Source organism: Pseudonaja textilis, chromosome 11 (assembly GCF_049901715.1).
Source record: "Pseudonaja textilis isolate UNSWEBS1 chromosome 11, rPseTex1.2, whole genome shotgun sequence".
Lineage (NCBI taxonomy): Eukaryota > Metazoa > Chordata > Lepidosauria > Squamata > Elapidae > Pseudonaja > Pseudonaja textilis.
Genome location: NC_142000.1, coordinates 20,802,017 through 20,822,021, shown reverse-complemented (window position 1 = coordinate 20,822,021; position 20,005 = coordinate 20,802,017). Strand labels below are relative to the sequence as shown.

At 44.8% G+C, this 20,005-nt stretch overlaps 1 protein-coding gene across 1 annotated transcript; it reads left to right on the top strand.

The window, feature by feature from the left end:
- The first annotated feature begins 2,094 nt into the window (after positions 1-2,094).
- Positions 2,095-18,950, top strand: IRF8 (interferon regulatory factor 8). Its single transcript, XM_087940736.1, has 9 exons — positions 2,095-2,201; positions 5,265-5,439; positions 7,178-7,361; positions 9,935-10,023; positions 11,553-11,667; positions 13,605-13,649; positions 14,141-14,509; positions 15,500-15,615; positions 18,523-18,950. The coding sequence occupies exons 1-9, from the start codon at positions 2,191-2,193 to the stop codon at positions 18,697-18,699; spliced, it is 1,281 nt and encodes a 426-aa protein (XP_087796862.1). The 5' UTR covers positions 2,095-2,190; the 3' UTR covers positions 18,700-18,950.
- The last annotated feature ends 1,055 nt before the right edge of the window (positions 18,951-20,005 follow it).

Below are 20,005 nucleotides of genomic sequence, written 5' to 3'. Positions count from 1 at the left end.
TCCCCAAAGTGCTGTTTTGTCAAAAATCAACTGGACTTTCTTTGTTCTTCCATGAAGACATATCTCACCCAAGAAGCTTCTTCAGTTCTGACTGAAAAAGCTTCTTGGATGAGAAGTGAAACGCCTTTGTGGGAAAACCATGTGGCTGTAGCCCCGTCTCTTTTCAACTCCTAGTAGCAACTCAGTGTGCTCCAACTAGACTCCAGCTCCGTTTCTAAAGTCATTTGCTAAGATGTGAGCAATGTTGAACGGGATAAATGTTTTGAAGTCTTTTGTACCAGACTGTCGAGATATGAACAATCATTAGCCATCCTTTGGGTTTCCAGGAATTTAGGAGGAAGAGGAGATAACTATGAATTGTGAATTTCCAAGAAACAAAGGGGCAGATATTTTGACCCAAGCCTTGATGACTTGTGAGAACCTTACTTCCCTTTTCAAGATTTGTCTGTTGCAAAGATTGAGCAGATTCCAATGGCAAAGGAGAATATTTGTAGTTCAGGGTTGAAATTACCCAGAGTAGGTAACATCATCAGTGGTAGTGTTGATGTTACCTAGTTTGGGTAATGAAACGTCTGCAAGAAAATAACCAAGAGTACCAAAGACGACCTCCCTCCTCCTCCTCCTCCTCCTCCTCCTCCTCCTCCTCCTCCTCCTCCTCCTCCTCCTCCTCCTCCTCCTCCTCCTCCTCCTCCTCCTCCTCCTCCTCCTCCTCCTCACATACCCCACTCCCTTCGAGCCCTAAGGAAGTTCCTGTGTTGGGTAATGAAATGTCTTTAAGAAAACAGCCGAGCTCGGAGAGCACCAAGAACCCCCACTGAGCAGATTTGACTGCCAGGGGGTCATGTCCCCCCTCCTCATTTGCAAACAGAAGTCCAAGGCTGAAATGGAACCAGACAAGGAGGTTAAACCTGGTTGATCAAACATGCAGATGATGGTGAGAAATTGGAGGAGAGAGACCTTCCATGTCCCTGGGAAGGAAAATAATATTTCGGGGCAGTTGATCCTTAGATTTGATCGACACCAGACACTGTACATTCCTTGGCCAGCCTTTGCAAACATCCTCAGAGAAGTTTGACATTCATGACTAAACTTTATTGATTTATTAAAATAATAAGGTTGTCCAGAAATGCACGGACTGTAGTCTGACCATAGAGGAAAAATAAATACATCAAATGAGGAAAACGTGTCGGGCTACCAACTTTTCTTATCAACTGGCCAAACAGTTCTGTAAGCTTTGTAGTATAACCTTAGGTGAGGAAGGAAGAAATGCAGTTTTAAAGAAAGTCCCCAGGAATGAGGGGAAAACTGCCTCCAATTTTGTCCCAATAATGATGTTTCTCACAAATTTTTAATAGATGTTCAGCTGCTGGGCAATTGTGCCCTCATGATTCTCACCCTCCTTGTGGTGGCATCCTTAGAAATTGACACAATTGCCACCCTTCCTGTGTAGCCCATCCTGCCCGTCCACCGCTGAGTTTCCACCCATGTCACCTTTTTTTTCTTTCTCTCACGCTTTGGACGTTTCCCCCACCTCTTTGAGAGTCTCTTTCTTGCCTCTCTACCATTTATTCATTAAGAAAAGAAATAAAAAGCAAACGAATAAGGTGGGAACGCGAAAGAAAGGAAGGATTAAAAAGGAAGGAAAGAAAAAGGGAGAAAAAAAGAAAGGAAAGAAGGAAGAAAGCAGAAAAAAAGAAAAGGAGGAAGGATGTATGGGAGAGAGGGAGGAAAGGAGGGAGGGATGGGAGAAAGAGAGGTGAAAAGTAGGAAGGAACAAAGGAAGGAAGGGAAGGGAAGGAAAGATTTCCGACAAGGAGAAGCAGATACTCCCGGCCAACCACCCAACTCCTCCGTCTCCGCCTCGTGGGCGCCCAAGAGTTCCCTGGAAGCCCCGAGCGGGCAAGTTCAGCGCCCCGGGCACGGCCGGGCAAGACATCCCACCTGGCTGCAGCGAGTGACGCGCCCGCCGGCTGATTTCTCTGAAACGGGAGCAGTGGCAAGAATGCTTCCCTTTCCCATTGGCCAGCCTGCCTCCCGCTCTAGCTTGCCATTGGCTGAACGGCCTTTGTGGCCGACCCTCCTCCGCTCGGCCGGGGGTATAAAAGCGCTCCCCCGAAGCGCGAGTTTCGGGCTCACTTTTGCTTATCCCGGGAGAGCTGCGCCCACTTCGCTGCAGCCGGCGCAGTCCAGATGTGGAGCAGGTCAGCTGAAGGCGGGGTGGGTGGTGGGGGGGAGAGGACTTCCCTGGAGGAGGGTGGGCAGGTCTTGCCAGCCTGGTAGCTTGTGGGGTCTCCCGGAGGGAAGATGAGGGGCTTTCAGATCCAGGGTTCTTTCACATCCAGAGGGAGGTCTCCTTTCTCCTGGTTTCCTGGATGTTCAGGACCTTGGACATCTTCTCTGCTCTTTTTGGACCCGGCCTTTTCTTTAGATCCCGCAGTTGCCATCTTTGCTTGATTTGGGCTGGTTCTTCCAGCTTTGGGATCCCCCACCCCCACTGTCACTGAAGTTAGATGAGCTGTCATCCCTTGGCATGGCCATCTGGAAGGTCTCCAGGGTAGCTTTCCATCCTGACCTAGGACCTTCAGAAGGAGAAATGGAAGGAGAAGAAGGAGGGAGAAGAGACGGAAGGGGAGGACACAGATGGCGGAGAGACCAAACGATGGTGCAATCCTCATCTGTCTCTAGAGAAACGTTTCTCAACTCAACCACTTTCCAAGGTGTGGATTTTAATTCCCAGAATTCCCCCATGCTGGGGTTTTCTGGGAGTTGAAGTCCACAGCTCGGAAAGGGGTTGAGGAACACGGGCCTAGAAGCAGAGTCGGGACATTTCTGCTTCCTGGTCTTGAAGAACATGCTAGAAGCTGCTGTTCTCATGGATTTAAGCATCCTGCGTGGGGACTGACTTCTGAATTAGCTTGCACGGAGAGGTCTTCCTGTAGAATTGTTCATTGGACCGTGGTTGATATTTTTTTTTGACAGGCTTTTAAAAAGGAAATTGTGGCCAGAGTTTTAAAAAAAAATGGCGCAGCAGCTTGAGAAGCTCAAATTAGAAACCTTCCGTTAAAGCTGAAATTTAGAACGTAAAATTCTAGCCAAGAATTTGCAGCGAAATATTCCAGGTTGCTATTTAAACGTTGCTTGTGTGACCCATACTCACACTTTAATTCCGGATCTCTGAGGCTCATTTAGACACACATTTTACTTCTTGGGTTGCAGTGTTTTCTTAAAAACAACAACAGGAAAGGAATCTTTGAACCAGTCCTAAGATTCTATGATTATTGACTCTTCAGAACAGTTCTCAAGTTTCTTGAGAAAAGTTCAACAAATATGATCAGGGGACTGGAGGCTAAAACATACGAAGAATGGTTGCAGGAATCGGGGATGTCTAGTCTAGTGAAAAGAAGGTCTAGGGGAGATATGATCGCTGTCTTCCAATATTTGGGGGACTACCAAAAAGAAGAGGAGGTCAACTGATTATCCATAGGACCAGAAAGCAAGATGAGAAGCAATGGATGGGAACTAATAAAGGAGAGAAGCAACTTAGAACTAAGGAGAAATTTCCTGACAGTTAGAACAATTAACCAGTGGAGCAACTTGCCTCCAGAGGTTGTAAATTCTCTAAAAGATCTCCAAGGCCCTTCCAGCTCTGTTATTTTGTTACTAGGTCTCTCCATTGTAATGCATCTGTTTACTTAGATTTAACGGTGCTGTAGAGCCCATAGGGCAGTGATGGTTCTCCAACAATCGTGGTCCCATCTTCTGGAACTACAGCTGTTGGGGTACCTGTTTGATGGGGTCCAGTTGCTACAGATGAGGCCCAGTCTTCCTCCTTTCTCATTGGGGTTTAGGACTAGCCATAACACAAGTGCACCGAGGGCATTGGATAAATCCTGTTGGACAGTTGACCTGTACTCACTAGGGAAGGTTGCAATTTAGGAAATGGGGTTCAGACACCGCAGCTTTTCGCCTCTTTTAATAAAGTAATAAGAATCACAAAACATGCGCCTTCGTTCTTTGTGTTCTAGGTTATCCACCATGGGTATCTGAATATTTCCATTTTTAGAGAGAGAGAGGGGGAGGGAGGGAGGGAGGGAGAGAGAGAGAAAGAGAGAGAGAGAGAGAGAGAAAACACTACAAAAGGATTTTGATTCTTACATTAGGAGGAAGCTCTTTTTCAGGGAAAATTGTTAATAGTTCTTGATTAAAGATCGTTTGGGTAATTTTCCTCCCCGCAGTCAGCTGATACATTTTCTCACACAGTTTTATACTGAGCATTTCATTCGTGAAGAGACTTCCTTAAAATGCAGTTGGAATCGTCTCTCTTGTGCAGTTTTGGGGGTTCCATTCCCGCTCCCAGTTGTGGCGTATCTCTGTTTCTTGCCTCCAATAAAACTCGTAGTGACTGCTTTTAAGAAAAATCATGGCACTTGAAGAGACTTAGATATAGTTTTATCCTGTGTTGAGCTTTCCCTAATATTGATATAAATGCTTCAAAAACTTTCATTCAAAGTTCCGCTAGGACATAACCCTCCACATGTTATAAAATATTGTTCATAATTTGGATCTCTTGTTGACCCTCAAGTCAAAGTTGGCTCCTCATGTTCTCCTGGACATGTCCATTCCATATCTTTATTTGTCAGATGAGTTTGTTATACATTTTCGAAGCGATAATGCAGAAATGCAGAAATAATTATTACGGGCGTCAGGAACAATTTTTTTCCTAGCCTTCAGCTTCTGAAACCAAGTTCTAACTAGAACTGAGTCAGAAGATCATTTTCAGAATGAGCCAACATTGATTTAAATGTTGTTATCTAGCTAGCTTACAATGTACATCAATGTACATTGTACGTCCGTTAATATACAAGACATTTGAGTTGAGATCATGACTTTGGGTACAAGAGCATTCCATAAGGACAACCTATCTGGCCAAACATTCCATGGTTTACATTATATTACAACCATCAGATTTTTTCTTATAAACATTTCCTAGATCTAGGTTGACCATGCAAATATACACCTTCCTTCTTGAGATCCTCCCTGTTGACACGTGTCAGTTCAGTTTCATAGAGGATTAAAAATGGGGCATAGGGTCAGAGCAGTGTCTCTCAACCTTCGGAATGGTGGACTTCAACTCCCAGAATTCCCCAGCCAGCCATGGGTGAGAAACACCAGATTAGAGACCGAATCTTTGACAATATTGGAGTTCCACTGCAAAAGGACTGAAAAAGTGTGGAAGAAAAACACTTGACATGTTCTCCTTACAGGGTGTGTGACCGAAACGGTGGAAGGCGGCTTAGACAATGGCTGATCGAACAAATTGACAGTGGACTGTATCCTGGTTTGATCTGGGAGAACGAGGAGAAAACCATGTTTCGTATTCCGTGGAAACATGCGGGAAAACAGGATTACAACCAAGAGGTGGATGCATCCATTTTCAAGGTATTAAAAAATGTATTTTGATGGAAACCACGGGCATTCCTTGATTGAATTGTTGGTAGCGTGGCTCAAATATGAAGTTGTCTATCCCCTTTTTTGAGTGAATGTTGCTAAACTCAATCCCATCCATTTCATGCACTCATTTAATCATGTTTAATACATAAATAGATGCGCGTGCCAATCATCTTGCTATCCAAATCATGGTGTCCAACTTAGATTTTTTTTAGAACGGCTCTCTGCTTTTTTCCCATCATGCAAAAATTGGTTCTTTCTTTGGATCAACTTCTGTTTGGGTGATTCTCTGGAACCTCTTTTGAATTGCCCATGAAGTTGGATGGTGGTTAAATACATGAGATGCCAATTCCTCACCACTACCATGGAGAAATATTTTTTTTAAATTTTGTCACTAAGTATTGCCAGAGTGCTGAATTGAAGAGCTGGGTAATTTAGATGGTAGTGCTTGCAGTAGTCAGGGTGGGAAAAAGCAGATGAACACACCATGGTTCTTGGTAGAAATTACATTTTAAAGGGGCTACTTGCATGCATTTTTAAAACAGCACACAAGATATTTCAATGGGGCATGAGTGCTGACACCGATGTTCATAAGATGTAGAAGAAACCCAAGAATAAGAATGAGAAACGAGGACCAATAGCCCATCAAGGCACTTGGATGGTGCAACGGTCTTACTAATGGTCTTCCTTATTTTTATTTTATTTGTTGATCTGTGCCCCACTTTTCTTATTTTTATTTATTTTCATCCTGCCTTTATTATTTCGACAAATAACTCAAGGTAGTGAACATCCCTAAAACTCTTCCCTCTTCCTATTTTCATCACACCACAACCCTGAGGGAGAAGGGCTGCCCCAAAATTGCACCTGCACTTGAGGGCTTTTGTGCCACCAGAGAGAAATTCCTGGTGTGCCTACTAATACTTGGCCAAATAAAGTATAATGTAAGTTGCCCAGCTGGTTTTTGTGGCTAAGATGCGAGTGGAGCTCACAATCTCCTGCTTTCTAGCCTGATGCCTTAACCACTAAACCAAGCTGGGTCTCCTTTGTCCCTTTCTTAGATCAGGATCTCAAACAGTTGAGTCCTTCTTTGTGTTGTGGCCTGCCAGTGGTCAGCAGGGTGGTCAGCAGACTCGGACAGTGAGGAGGTTGGGGAGGAACATGGGCCAGTCCTGGAGTCTGGGGAGGTTCTGACAAGGGCTCTGTGTCAGAGGCAGAGATGGGGCCAGGGCCGTCCAACAGATTTCAGCTGCCTTCGGAGTCAGAGATCAGTGGGGCAGAAGAATACCTGGAGCCTGTTCCCAGTGTGCGCATGCACAGAGCTGCCAGGAGAAGGGAACGGTTAAGGAACAAGGGTTAACCTGGGAGTAAGGGCACAGGTGGATGGTGAATGGCCCCTCCCATAGGGAATAAAGAGGAGCAAAAGGGGAGTGGGGTTTGCAGGAGACAATTAGTTCAATTCATTAGAGTGAAAATCCGTTCTTGACTTCTTGCCAAGTCATTGCTGCTACAGTGTGGCATTTAGAAGATATCGGCCTGGCAACTCTCCCAGCCTGATCAAGGTCTGTGGTTGTGAAATCTCACGAAAGACTGTTTGCCAAGACTTTGCTGGAGAGGAATTCCCTTTAACCTAAATAAAAGGGGTTTTATTGGGATGGGGAGTTGGCTTCTTGATCTTGGGAAGGTCTAGGTCAGAACACCTTGTGAGAGTTCTTCCTGTCCTTCCTTGCAGGCCTGGGCGGTATTCAAAGGGAAGTACAAAGAAGGAGAGAAGGCAGAGCCAGCTACGTGGAAAACCAGACTCCGCTGTGCCTTAAACAAAAGCCCTGACTTTGAAGAGGTGACGGAGAGGTCCCAGCTGGATATTTCGGAGCCCTACAAGGTTTACCGCATTGTTCCAGAGGAAGAACAGAAATGTAAGTGGGGCCCAGACGCACAGCTTTGCATCCGCTCACTGCAACGGTGCCTGGTTGCAGGTATTAGACGGTGGGCATAGTTTTTTTATTGGCTTCTCTTCAAAAAAACAAAACCTTTCCCAGGATAAGTTACACCTATTTTCAAATAAAACCTTTGGAGCTGCTGAGGTTGAGAAATGATGCAAATTATGTCTCTCCAAATTATTAGAGGGAAGCAAACTCAAGTCTTCTTTTGCTTATGAAGAGCTAAACGCTGATATGTTTAAAATAAAGGGCTCTCTGAAAACCAATAGCAGGATTGCAGGCCGTCCTTGAGTTAAATAAGCAATAGCACTTAGACTTATATACCACTTTTCAGTGCTTTCCAACCCTCTCTGAGTCAGCCTCTGGTCCCCAACAGTCTGGGTCCTTATTTTACCAACCTCAGAAGGATGGAAGGCTGAGTCAACCTTGAGCTGGTCAGGATTGAACTGCTGGCAGTGAGCAGAGTCAGCCTGCAATGCGGCATTCTAACCACTGCACCGGCTCCAAACAACAACCATTTGTTTAAAAACCATTTGAAGTTACAGTGGCACTGAGAAAGTGACTTACGAGTAGTTTTTGGGCTACCTCCAGGTCATGCTTAAGGCATATATGGAAGTGGCATCAAGCAAAACTGCTGCCCTTTCCAGCCAGATGTTAGGACTTCAACTCCCAGAATCCCCCTGCTGGAAAACAAGGTTGCAAGCAAAACTATTTTGAGGCTTTGATCTTGCATGTCTGGTGCATGTTTTTGTGAGAAAGCATCTCAACCAACTTGCTGTGCTCCCGCCACCTCTGCTCTTCCTCCACGCCCTTTTCTTGACATCGGGGGAGGGGGCAGGAGGCTTTGCTCCCCCCTTTAATCGACTCCCCCAAGACTCCATTTTCCGGAGTTGTGAGAGTGGGCAGAAATACAACTCTGGTTCAACTCTTTTGTCAGAGCTAAATGTTGTGGTTACAGAACACCGTGTCCAATTTATACCCGAACGGTACAGCCTGCATTATTTTTAGCTGTGGTTCTTCTGGTGTGGTGTCTCTTCAACCATGCAAAACTGAATTTCAAGAAATCTCTCTCTGCACCAGGCCTTTTGCTCTTGATTGCACAAACAAAACGTGCGTTTTCTCATCCCCTTTGTGTGATGTGTCAAAGGTGTCAAGGTGGGGATCTCTGCAGCGAGACCCAAAACTCTTGGCTCCCTGTGATCAAAGCACAAATTGTTTTCTCTTTGGTTTGCATTTAAAAACTAACAGGAAAGTGGTCCCCTCTCCCCCCACCTGCAAAGAGTTCCTTTAGAAGCCACTTTATTTAAAGATTTTTAAACATTTCCAAACTCTGCTAAACAAATAATTCCCTCAACACTGTCCAACCATTTACAAAGCCTGCACTACTATTACTATTAACCTTCTCATCCCTCCTTATCACCCATCATCCCCTGCCACTTGTGACTGATTGACTGTAACTTTGTCGCTTGTATCCTTACAATCTATATTGACTGTTTCCTAGAATGATTTGATTGCTTATTGTACCCTCTGACTATCATTAAGTGTTGGACCTGATGATTCTTGATAAATGTATCTCTTCTTTTATGTACACTGAGAGCATTTGCACCAAGACAAATTCCTTGTGTGTCCAATCACACTTGGCCAATAAAGAATTCTATTCTATTCTATTCTATTCTATTCTATTCTATTCTATTCTATTCTATTCTATTCCATTCCATTCCATTCCATTCCATTCTATTTTAATTTTCCAAGATCCTATTTGGCTGTTTCCTAGTATGATTTGATTGCTTATTATACCCTATGATTATTATTAAGTGTTGTACCTGATGATTCTTGAGAGCATTTGCACCAAGACAAATTCCTGGTGTGTCCAATCACACTTGGCCAATAAAGAATTCTATTCTATTCTATTCTATTCTATTCTATTCTATTCTATTCTATTCTATTCTATTCCATTCCATTCCATTCCATTCCATTCTATTTTAATTTTCCAAGATCCTATTTGGCTGTTTCCTAGTATGATTTGATTGCTTATTATACCCTATGATTATTATTAAGTGTTGTACCTGATGATTCTTGAGAGCATTTGCACCAAGACAAATTCCTGGTGTGTCCAATCACACTTGGCCAATAAAGAATTCTATTCTGCTATTCTATTCTATTCTACTACTCTATATTCCTCTGTTATTCTTCACTCTGTCTTTTTTATTTAATGGGAAGAAAATCCTTGACAGGTCTGGGGTTCTCAATATTCTGCATTTCTCTCCCACCTCAGGTGCCAAATCAACGCCCATTGCTTCTTGTCCTGCCTACAGGTGCTTTGGAGAATAATAGCTTGACTCCCTCTTCTTTGGGGCAGCCCCTCACTGAAGCACTGCTACCATGTCACCCCCCCAGTCTTCCTTTTCACTAAACTAGACATACAGGTTTTGGGCTTTGCTTTGCTTCTTCTTCTGTCAATCTCCTTGTACAAAAGACCCTCTGGATCTCTCGCGAAATGACATCCTCAGTAGAGTGTGCAGTAGGACTCAAAGGCTATCTTCTTTCAGGCAAACTGGGGCTGGGGCCTAAATGCGCCTTGACTGAGATCACAGATATGGACTGCAATCCTTCCTCCATAGAAGAGTTAATGAAAGAGGTAATTAACTTTGTTTCAAGTATCAATTTTTCTCTCTTTCTCTTTGGAGTTGTCTCTTCTGGACCGAATTTCTCCATACAGTAGAGCTGTAGGTTCTCCACCTGTGGTTTGCAGACTCCTGGAGGGTCCACAATGTCATCCCAGGGGGGTCCGCAAAGACTGTAAAAAATATTATAACTTAAATCTTGAGTTATGTCTTGGGGGTCCATGGCCACAAAATATATTTAAAGGAGATCCGTGGTGAGAGGAAAAAAAAAAGGACAGCCGTTGTAGTAGAGTAAATAAACCCTGGTCCAATAAAATGGGTGTAGGGTGGAAGAAATTGGTAAAACCCTTTCCTAGGACTTGGTCTTTCCTCCGATGATGGGTGCCATTAATCCATTAGGGTGCAACCGTTCTTCTCTAGGTGGGTGGATTCAGTGGCACCTGGAGGGCATGGATAAAAAAGCCAATTTGAATTTCATGTACATTTAAGCACATGACACGCATGCAAAAGTGCAAGCTGTGATTGCACTGCTGCGGCCACCATTTTGGCTTTTCTAATCCCACCCAATGGACAACTCCTGAGTGCTAATGGCTGTGTACACTGGAGGGAATTGAATTGATTGTGGGAAAGGTACCTCCAACCTTCTTTTCAGCTCTTTCCATCCTCTCCAGAAGAAGTACCACTCAGGAAGACAAGTGTGCATGACAACATGGAAGAAAGATCATAGACATACAAATAAAAATGGGCCACTCTATATGGCATTCAGAGACAGCCAATCTCAGAAGGGTTTATGGCAAGATAAGTGTCGTGCACCTGTCGGAATCTGATTCGGAGTGGGAGGCTGAGCAGCTGACAGGGAGTGGGAGTGTGGCTCTGTTGGCTGTGGAAGAAACTGGGGAAGGGCAAAGTCTGGCTGAGCAGAGCAGGGAAGAAGTAGAGCAAGGGAGACAGAATTCAGAGGAAGACCCAGGCCCAACCCCTCTTCATCCTTGGGCACACAGGGAGGAACTGAGAAGGGAGCAACGTGGGTTGTGTGGCTTACAGGGTAGGAAAGGGCCCTGATTCCCTTCATTACCTGCAGCTGGGAACACAGTATTTAAAAAGGGAAGCTGCGCACAGCAAACTGTTGGAAGCAAATTGTGAATTATCTGGTATTGTCAAGGCTTATCTGGGTTCCTGGCGTCTTCCCAACTGCGTGTGTTGTGCTGGCTTTTCAAGTCTGCAATTCTTTATCCTGCCCTGTCAAGTTAATTGCTGCAGCGTGGTTTGTGTGGATTTTTAGTTACATTTTGAATGTACTTTGTTTTCGGACTGAATTTCCTCCATTTAAAGGCTGTTTCTGAGAGTTTTTTTCTCCAGCCGAAGGTAATCTGGACATTGGGGGCAAAGTTGGAGTTATTAAAGGGACTCTTTTTGCTTACGTGACTGTGTTGCCTTTTTGCCACGCCCCTTTGGGTTCACAACAATAAGCTGCTTTCGGGTGGCAGTTCTGTCTGCTTGGTCATCTCAAGGTTCCCTGTCTTCTTCTCCATAAACTCCCCAGACTCCTTCGGGTGTAGAGGAATACCTTGGCACAATCAAGAGGAGTCCTTCACCACTACAGGAGAGCTGCAGAAACCCACCCATCCCAGACTGGTGGATTCATCAGTCGAGTCCTGGTAAGTTACTCCTTCCGACAGGAGAGAATATCTGTAGCTCAGGGTTGAATTGTGAGGTTCTTGGTGATCCCTGACCCTGGTTGACTCTTTGCTTGCAGCTGTTCCATTATTCAACTAGATAACGTGATCAGTGAGCATCATTATCACACTGATGAGGCCGAGCCATGAAACATCTGTAAGCAAACCAGCAAGCTCAGACAGAACTCATCCTTTGTCCATTGATTGGGGGGTGGAGAGGGCAGGCAATGCCACTCTCATCATATAAGATTATTGGGTGAAGGACTTGGGTCAATTCCATCAAGATTATATTGTCCATGGCTGCCTTAATTCCTCAGTCATAAGCCTTCAGACCCAGGCTTCATCAAACTCAATGAAACACAAACTTATTTTAAAAGCAAAATCTTTTAATGCAACACTGGGAATAATTTGCATTCCCAGCCAAAACTAATTAGACACAGTTCCTCCAGATAAGAGCACGCTTTTCAGTGCTGCAGAACTCTGCCAAGAAATAGAAGTCCAATTAAGGCTAAACATAAACCAACCCAAAAACCCAGAAAAAAACCAACAACAACCAGAGTACAGAGCTTCACGAAGGACTCGGAGATTACTGAACTGCTTTGCTTCCTGTAAAGCTCTTCATCACCGAGGACTGACTTTTATCCCTGGTGGGAGGGGCCAATCACCTCCCAGCCTTACTCCTGAGTCACTCCTTTTGTCTCAGCTGCTCTCAACTTCTAGCAGCTCTGCACACACACGCACTGGGAACAGGGTCCCCTTGTTCCTCTGCCTCACTGCTGCCGGACTCTGAAGGCTCCAAAGGCAGCACCCCACTTCCAGATGGTCCTGGCCCCATCCTTGCATCGGATGCAGGACCCTCGTCTGAGTCTTCCCCAGACTCCCAGACTGGTCCCCTTTCTTCCTCACTGTCCGACTCGACTGTCGTCTGCACCGACTGCCAGCGAACCACAACAAGAAGTCTGTGTGAAAGACTACAGAAAGAATATAAAGTGGACTCCGATTTGACAAATTGTCCAGACGTATTCATATGATACCAAACACAATGTGAAATATTAATGATGGGCAGAGTTGTTTCACTGTAATGCTGGTAAAAAATATTTTTCAAACTTCCAACAGCCAGCTGCACCCAACAAGATTCTCACCGAGGCTTCTTTAATCTCTTTGTTGAAAGAGAACGAACACTATAAAGTTCCATACATCTTGATGACTAAATAACTTGTAAGATCTTACTTATGTCTGATTTTGCTAGGGAAGAACTATTTTCATCCTCAAGATAAGCACCCTTTGTTGAACAGGAGAGGTAATGAATGGTTTGTTGGATTAAAAAAAAGGAATCTCCAGATGTTCTGGACTGACTGCGTTTTCCAAACTCATTCCTTTCTCCTAGGCACAGAGAAGGCCATTATGTTAGTACTTATTTTTGGAATAAATAAACAAGACCATTGAGTTTGCAGTATAGACTGGCCAGGTCATTGTGTTAATTCCGTAGTGTTGTGCTCTTGCTTTGGTGACAAAGGTGAGGACAGGCAGTCCATGTAGGTGAACTTGGTGGCTGCCCATGGAACCAGGTGAATTAGGATGCCAAATTTCAAGAAGGACAACAAAACCCAATTAAATCGGCCCTTGACTTACATCCAGGGTGTCAGTTGCTAGTCTTGAACCTAGACTGACTTCTGGCAGAAGGCACAAAGTTCAATGTCCAACGTAGAGACATCTCAATCTCAGATGGTAGAAAGTGGTGGAGACTTTCAAGAGTTACTCCCAATGAGTCAACAGCACTCATCCTAGATGAAGTAGTTCATCTGAATTTAATCCAGCACAGAAGTTAGGGAAGGGAAGCCTTAATTTGGAGATTTCAGACATTCTCTTCTGCTTAGAAGAAAAATTAATAATAATTTCTTCTTTTTTTTTTACCATAGCTTTGTCCCTGATGACTGGGTTTGCTGCATATGAGCCTCTTCTAGGTATGGTCTTTCAATCAGTATCCAGTGTGATTAGCTTAGACTTAGACTAACTTTATAGTCATGTTGAATGTACACTAATCAGCATACATTAAAATGAAATTTCGTTGCATACAATGAAAGGTGATGTGACTCTTCTTCCTTTTCGATTAGCTTCATTTCTTTTTCCATGTCAAAGAGTCTTAGGCGTGCCTTTGGGAAGAGCGGAGTTTTCAGAATGGATATTGGAACTAAGAACGTTAATATTAATACCAATAATACTGTGGAATCAAATACAAGACCCCAACACCAGTAGTCAATTTACCTTTGAGGGCAGAACTTTGATGTAGTTTCGGGGAGCCAACCTGTTTAGGGTTATCTTCTCTTTGACTTGAATCCTGGAATCCTTTCTTCTTCCACACCATTGTCCCGTTTTTGGCCACACGGGTCCACCCCCTGCAGACACCCAAACCAGCACACTTACCTGATGCTTTCTACCTTGTGTGACTTTGTAGCCTACTCCCAAATGCTGATCAACTTCTACTATGGAGGGAAGCTGGTGGGGAGCACAACCACCTCTCGGCCCGAAGGCTGCCGGATCTCCCTGGGAGAGGCGCCCTATTGCCAGGATAGCCTGGAACACGTCCAGTTCCCATCGGCAGAGCTGATACCCAACGAGCGCCAGAGGCAGATCACCCGAAAGCTCTTTGGGCACCTGGAACGGGGCGTCCTTCTGCACTGCAACAAACAAGGCATCTTCATCAAGCGGCTCAGCCAGGGGAGGGTCTTCTGGAGTGGGAACACCATGGCCTGCAGGGAGAAACCCAACAAACTGGACCGGGATGAGGTGGTCAAAATCTTTGACACCAACTACTTCCTCAGAGGTGAGTGAGACCTTTTTGGGGTTTGTGTGCTGCTGAGCATAGGGACACCAATCACCTATGAGCCACGGTGGTGCAGTGGTGAGAGTGTAGTACTGCAGGCTACTTCTGCTGACTGCCATCTGCCTGCAATCTGGCAGTTCGAATCTCACCAGGCTCAAGGTTGACTCTGCCCTCTGTCCTTCCGAGGTGGGTAAAAGGAGGACCCAGATCATTGGGGAAAAGAGGCTGACTCTGTAAACTGCTAAGTCTAAGTGCTAAGTGGGAAGGAATGGAGGGAGGGAGGGAGGAAGAAGGCAGGAAGGAAAGAAGGGAAGGAAGAAGAGAGGGAGGGAGGGAGGGAGGAAGAAGGGAGGAAGGAAAAAAGGGGGGGAGGGAGGGAGGAAGAAGGGAGGCAAAGTCCATGGTGGTGCAGTGGTTAGAATGCAGTATTGCTTAGGGAAAATTAAGGATAATAAAGATGCGTAATGCTAAATAAAATAGGTAGTAAGTTGAAAACAGAAATAATAGGGCTAAAGAACTGGGAATCTATATTTGGATGAAATGATATTGATATTGAATTAATGAAGTGAAATATGAAATAGAAATTTATTTAAAGATGGGTGAAATGGATAATGATATGAGATGATATTATATAAGATTGGTGGAAATGAAAGTATGACTATGTCCAAGGGTTATAATCTGGAACCATGTTGCCCATGTAAAGAGATGTGTAAAAATTAAAAAAAAAATCAAAAACTTTTTTTGGGAAAAAAAGAAAGAATGCAGTATTGCTGACTCTGTCAACTGCCAGGAGTTCATCCCTGATGGGACTCAAGGTTGACTTAGCCTTCCATCCTTCCGAGGTGGGTAAAATGAGGACCCAGATTGTTGGGGGAAAGAGGCTGACTCTGTAAACCGCTTAGAAGTGGTATATAAGTCTAAGTTTTATTGCTATTCCTGGTTTCAATGAATTCAAATTTGATTCTTTTTCCCCCACTCCTCCCTTTCAAGAGCTCCATCAGTATTATAACAACCAAGGACGCCTTCCAAACAGCAAAGTGATTCTGTGTTTTGGAGAAGAATTTCCAGATACTGTCCCCTTACGCTGCAAGCTGATCTTGGTGGAGGTGAGCGGAACAACTGGTCAGGAATCAGTCAGTTAGAGAACCAGCTCTCATCTGAGTTCCCTGGTCAAATGTCAGGACTTCCTAAGGTTAATTGCAGAACTGGTCCTCCTTGTTTGTGTTAGATTCACTTTCCTTTTTCGAAACAGCCATATATGGTAGAGGACAATCAACCCGTGGAGGAAGAGTCTGGACTGCCCTCTGTCAGGCGTGGTGTAGGGTCTCCTGCTTGGGCAGGGGGTTGGACTGGATGACCTGCAAGGTCCCTTCCAACTCTGATAACATCTGATCAGTGGGATCCATTCTATGACTAATGCTCATGTTTTTGGATCTTCTTGTCAGTGATTTGGAGTGCCTGTTTCCCACTGGGAGGCTCTGCTCTTTCTTCCCTGGCCTTCAAAGTTTCTTGTTAAAATCTCTCTGCTTTTGAATATCTTCGCTTGGCATGTGTTTGCTGCTCTTCAGCATGGATTTACCAGGGTAGCAAAGACGGGCCATGTGATGAATGGCAAAAACTGGGCTGTCCTGTTTCTTGCTGGCAGAACTGAAGTGTGCATCAAATGGAGATAGCTAGCATTGACTCCCAAGTCGAGACAAAGCCAACCTAAACTCCAAGAGCATGCAGTGATCCACAAAGAGGGTCATTAAAAACACTGACTTCCAGGCTGGGCGATCGGCCGTGAGCTGGCTTGAGCCCCCCTAACCAAGTCACCTCAAATCTACAGCTTGGCCAGGCAGCTCCTGATACCGTTTTGCAACTTGGCCTGTCTCCTGGTTGAACAAAGTGGCAACGGATCTGTCTGGTTCAAGCTTGTTTAGTGCAGGGGATTAAAGAGGAGATGAGGGCCTGTCTCTGGGGCATCCATAGAAGGGCCCTCTAAGTCAAGAAAATGCCCTGGATGTGAACAAAAAGGCCAAGTTCCCTTTCTACGTATGTACATGGCAGGGCTGCTTATTTGACTTAGATCACGCTTCCCTACTGATTCTGAGCTCTGGAGGTGACTATCATCCACACAAGGTGGAGTGCAATGAACAGTGCAAAGACACAACAGAATTAATGAACAATTGAAGACCTGGCAACAGAGAAGCATTTTTTAAATGTTCCCAGGAAGCTCAGTGCAACTTGGGAGCAAGAGCATTGCCCAGCTTAGGAGCCAGGGAGGGGGGTTGGCAGAGGGGCCAGACCTTGGCATGAAGGGGCATCTTTCTGGAGGGTCTTCCTCCAAGTTTTCAGGCCCAAGATAGGGACCTCCCGGAGATGTGCTCTTTGGCTAAGGATTCACCATGCGCTCAACCGTATTCTCTTAAATAAGCCACAGCTGGATGGAGGCATGCGCAGGCTGAGTGTAATGCATGGGTTTTTTTCTGAACACAAGGGCTATGTTCAGGCAACATGATTGAACGAAACCAGTGAAACCACACAAGAGCTCAGCATAATGTCTGAACCAGATAAGAACCTCCTTGCTAGAGCAGCTTCAGCCCCTGCCTGTTGCTGCTGAGCTGAGTAGAGCAAAGGAAAGCACAGGCATCCTGGCTGCTGCCTGCAGAGCTTTTGGGCTTAGCTAGCAGGTGACCCATCGCTTTGACTCTCCTGTGCTGTGCAGAGACCAGAAAGCTGTGAATCAGGAAATCCACCTTCACCGTCAGGCTCAAGAACCAAGAGCAGCAAGTGAAGTTACTTAATAATAATTTCCTTTCTTCTTCTTCTTCTTCTTCTTCTTCTTCTTCTTCTTCTTCTTCTTCTTCTTCTTCTTCTTCTTCTTCTTCTTCTTCTTCTTCTTCTTCTTCTTCTTCTTCTTCTTCTTCTTCTTCTTCTTCTTCTTCTTCTTCTTCTTCTTCTTCTTCTTCTTCTTCTCCTCCTCCTCCTCCTCCTCCTCCTCCTCCTCCTTCTTCTTCTTCTTCACCTATAGACAGAATCTTGCCAGACTCAGAACAGAACATAACAAATAACAGAGTTGTTGGAAGGGACCTTGGAGGTCTTCTAGTCCAGCCTCCTGCTTAAGCAGGAGATGCTATACCAGTTATTTGTTATATATAGTTATTTGTTATTCAGTTAGTATTACTATGTACTGTTTATCTTAGTTATATAGTTACTTTAGTTAGTGGAATTTACAATTCCAGGTGGGGAGTGTGCTGTCCAGACAGTTTATAGTTAATGGGATTTGGGATAGTGAGTTAGGAATTGAGAGCTGTCCCCTTAAGGGAATGCATCATGGTAAATGTAGTTAAGGTATCTTGGGAAATGTAGTTCATGTCATGTGGCCACATCTGTAACACTGATTGGTCACTGAATTGACCCTTGGTGGGTTGGGGGTGGTTTCTTCACTCTTGCCTGAACATACAGCCTCAAGGTAGCATCTCTACCCCCCTGTTTCTACTATAATGGGATGAAATATGGGATCGAAAGATTACTCTCATTTACACTACGATTTCAACTGTGCAAAGAATTGGACATTAGATGCACCTCGACATAATTGTGAGTTACCTTGAGGATACCTAAGATAATCCAATAAGAGAAACTTTTGCATGGAAGAATTTGTAGAGTTATTCTCTCTGTCTTTCTATTCAGCCAGTGAACCAAAAGACAGAATATATCCTCTGGGAAAAGCAAGGGAGGAACTATCTTAACTCTCCTCCTGCTGTCCAAACTTTTCAAGCTCCCGCTGCCTCTTTCTCCCTGGGAAAGCAGCTTTCTGCTTTCCCACAACTCATTCCATCTCACTGACCTTAGAGATATGTTGGATGTTGCACAGGGGATACGAAGCACTCTGGACTCCACGGAACACCAAGCAGACCCAGCTGCTGTTTTGAATAGTTGGCCCTGGCGTTTACGACTTCTTCTTTACCGTTGCCTTGACAGTCTCTCTCCAACGACCCAACCCAAAGTATCTCTTTGTCTTCTGAATGCAGATCGAGCAATTGAGCAGCCGGCAGCTGATGGAGGAAGCCCGGAAGAATGAAACCAGCGCTGTGGGCCACCCAGTCGGAGAGGAGGTGCATTATGATCCGATGTACAGGAACTTCCAGGATTCTTGTGGGCCTCACCAAAGGCCCATTTTCAGAGAAAACCAGCAAATTACCGTTTGAGACTTCGGAGCATACGAGTTCATACATTTTTCAAGCTTCTTTTTTTTTATATACCATTTTTCCTCCCCATTCCATCTTATTGCTTAGATCTTCCCCAATTTCAGTTGAGATGTGTTTTTTTTTTTTTAAAAAAAGTTTTTGTATGTAAATATATAAAGGGTTTAAATAATTCAATTCAGTCTTTATTGCGGTCACAGACCAGCGCAAAAAAATAAATAAACGTGAAAATAAAGCAGAACTGAACAGAACAAGGCACAGTAATGTGTTACAATTGGTGGTGGAATTGTCAGTGGGTGACCAAGGCCTGCCTAGGTTTACAGACTCCTCCTCCTCCTCCTCCTCCTCCTCCTCCTCTCTGCAAACCCTACTCAGTTCTAACACTGATGGCGGTCCCTAGTTGGGTCATGAAGCATCTGCAAGAAAATCACCAACTTCAGAGACCACCAAGGACCCCCATAATCCTCCCCTTCCTCTCTCTCCTCCTCCCTCCTCCTCCTCTCTGCAAATCTCAATCCCGTCTAGCACTGATGATGGTCCCTAATTGGGTCATGAGACATCTGCAAGAAAATAACAACTTCTTCTTCTTCTTCTTCTTCTTCTTCTTCTTCTTCTTCTTCTTCTTCTTCTTCTTCTTCTTCTTCTTCTTCTTCTTCTTCTTCTTCTTCTTCTTCTTCTTCTTCTTCTTCTTCTTCTTCTTCTTCTTCTCCTTCCTCCTCCTCCTCCTCCTCCTCCTCCTCCTCCTCCTCCTCCTCCTCCTCCTCCTCCTCCTCCTCCTCCTCCTCCTCCATCATCCCACACACCCCACTCCTTTCTAGCATTGTCTGATATGTTTCTGCCAGAAACCTGCTAAACTCAGAGAGCACCAAAGGACCCCACAGCTCAACCCTGAGCTGCAAACATTCTCTTCCCCGAAGGATTGGCTTTCGTGGGGACAGACACAGCGTTGACTTAAACCCCTTACAATGGCCGAGGAAACTCTCAAAGCCACGCGAGATCAGCCCCCCTTCCAGATCTACATAGTACGAGGGGCGATCATTCATGTAAATTTAGCCTGCTCGTGATCATGAAGCGCTGGGACTCCCCGGGACCCCAACTCCATCATTTGAGTTAAAAAGGGGGGAGGGCTTTCATTTGATCAAGCTCTCTCTTTGCTCCCAGACTGTTGTACTGGGTCTCTTTGGTGCTCCAGTACAGCTAGTTCTCGACTTAACGCCACAATTGACTCCACATTTTCTGCTGCTAAGCGAGGCATTTGTTAAAATGACCCCCCCCGCCCCCATTGTACAACCTTCCTCGAACCGTTACT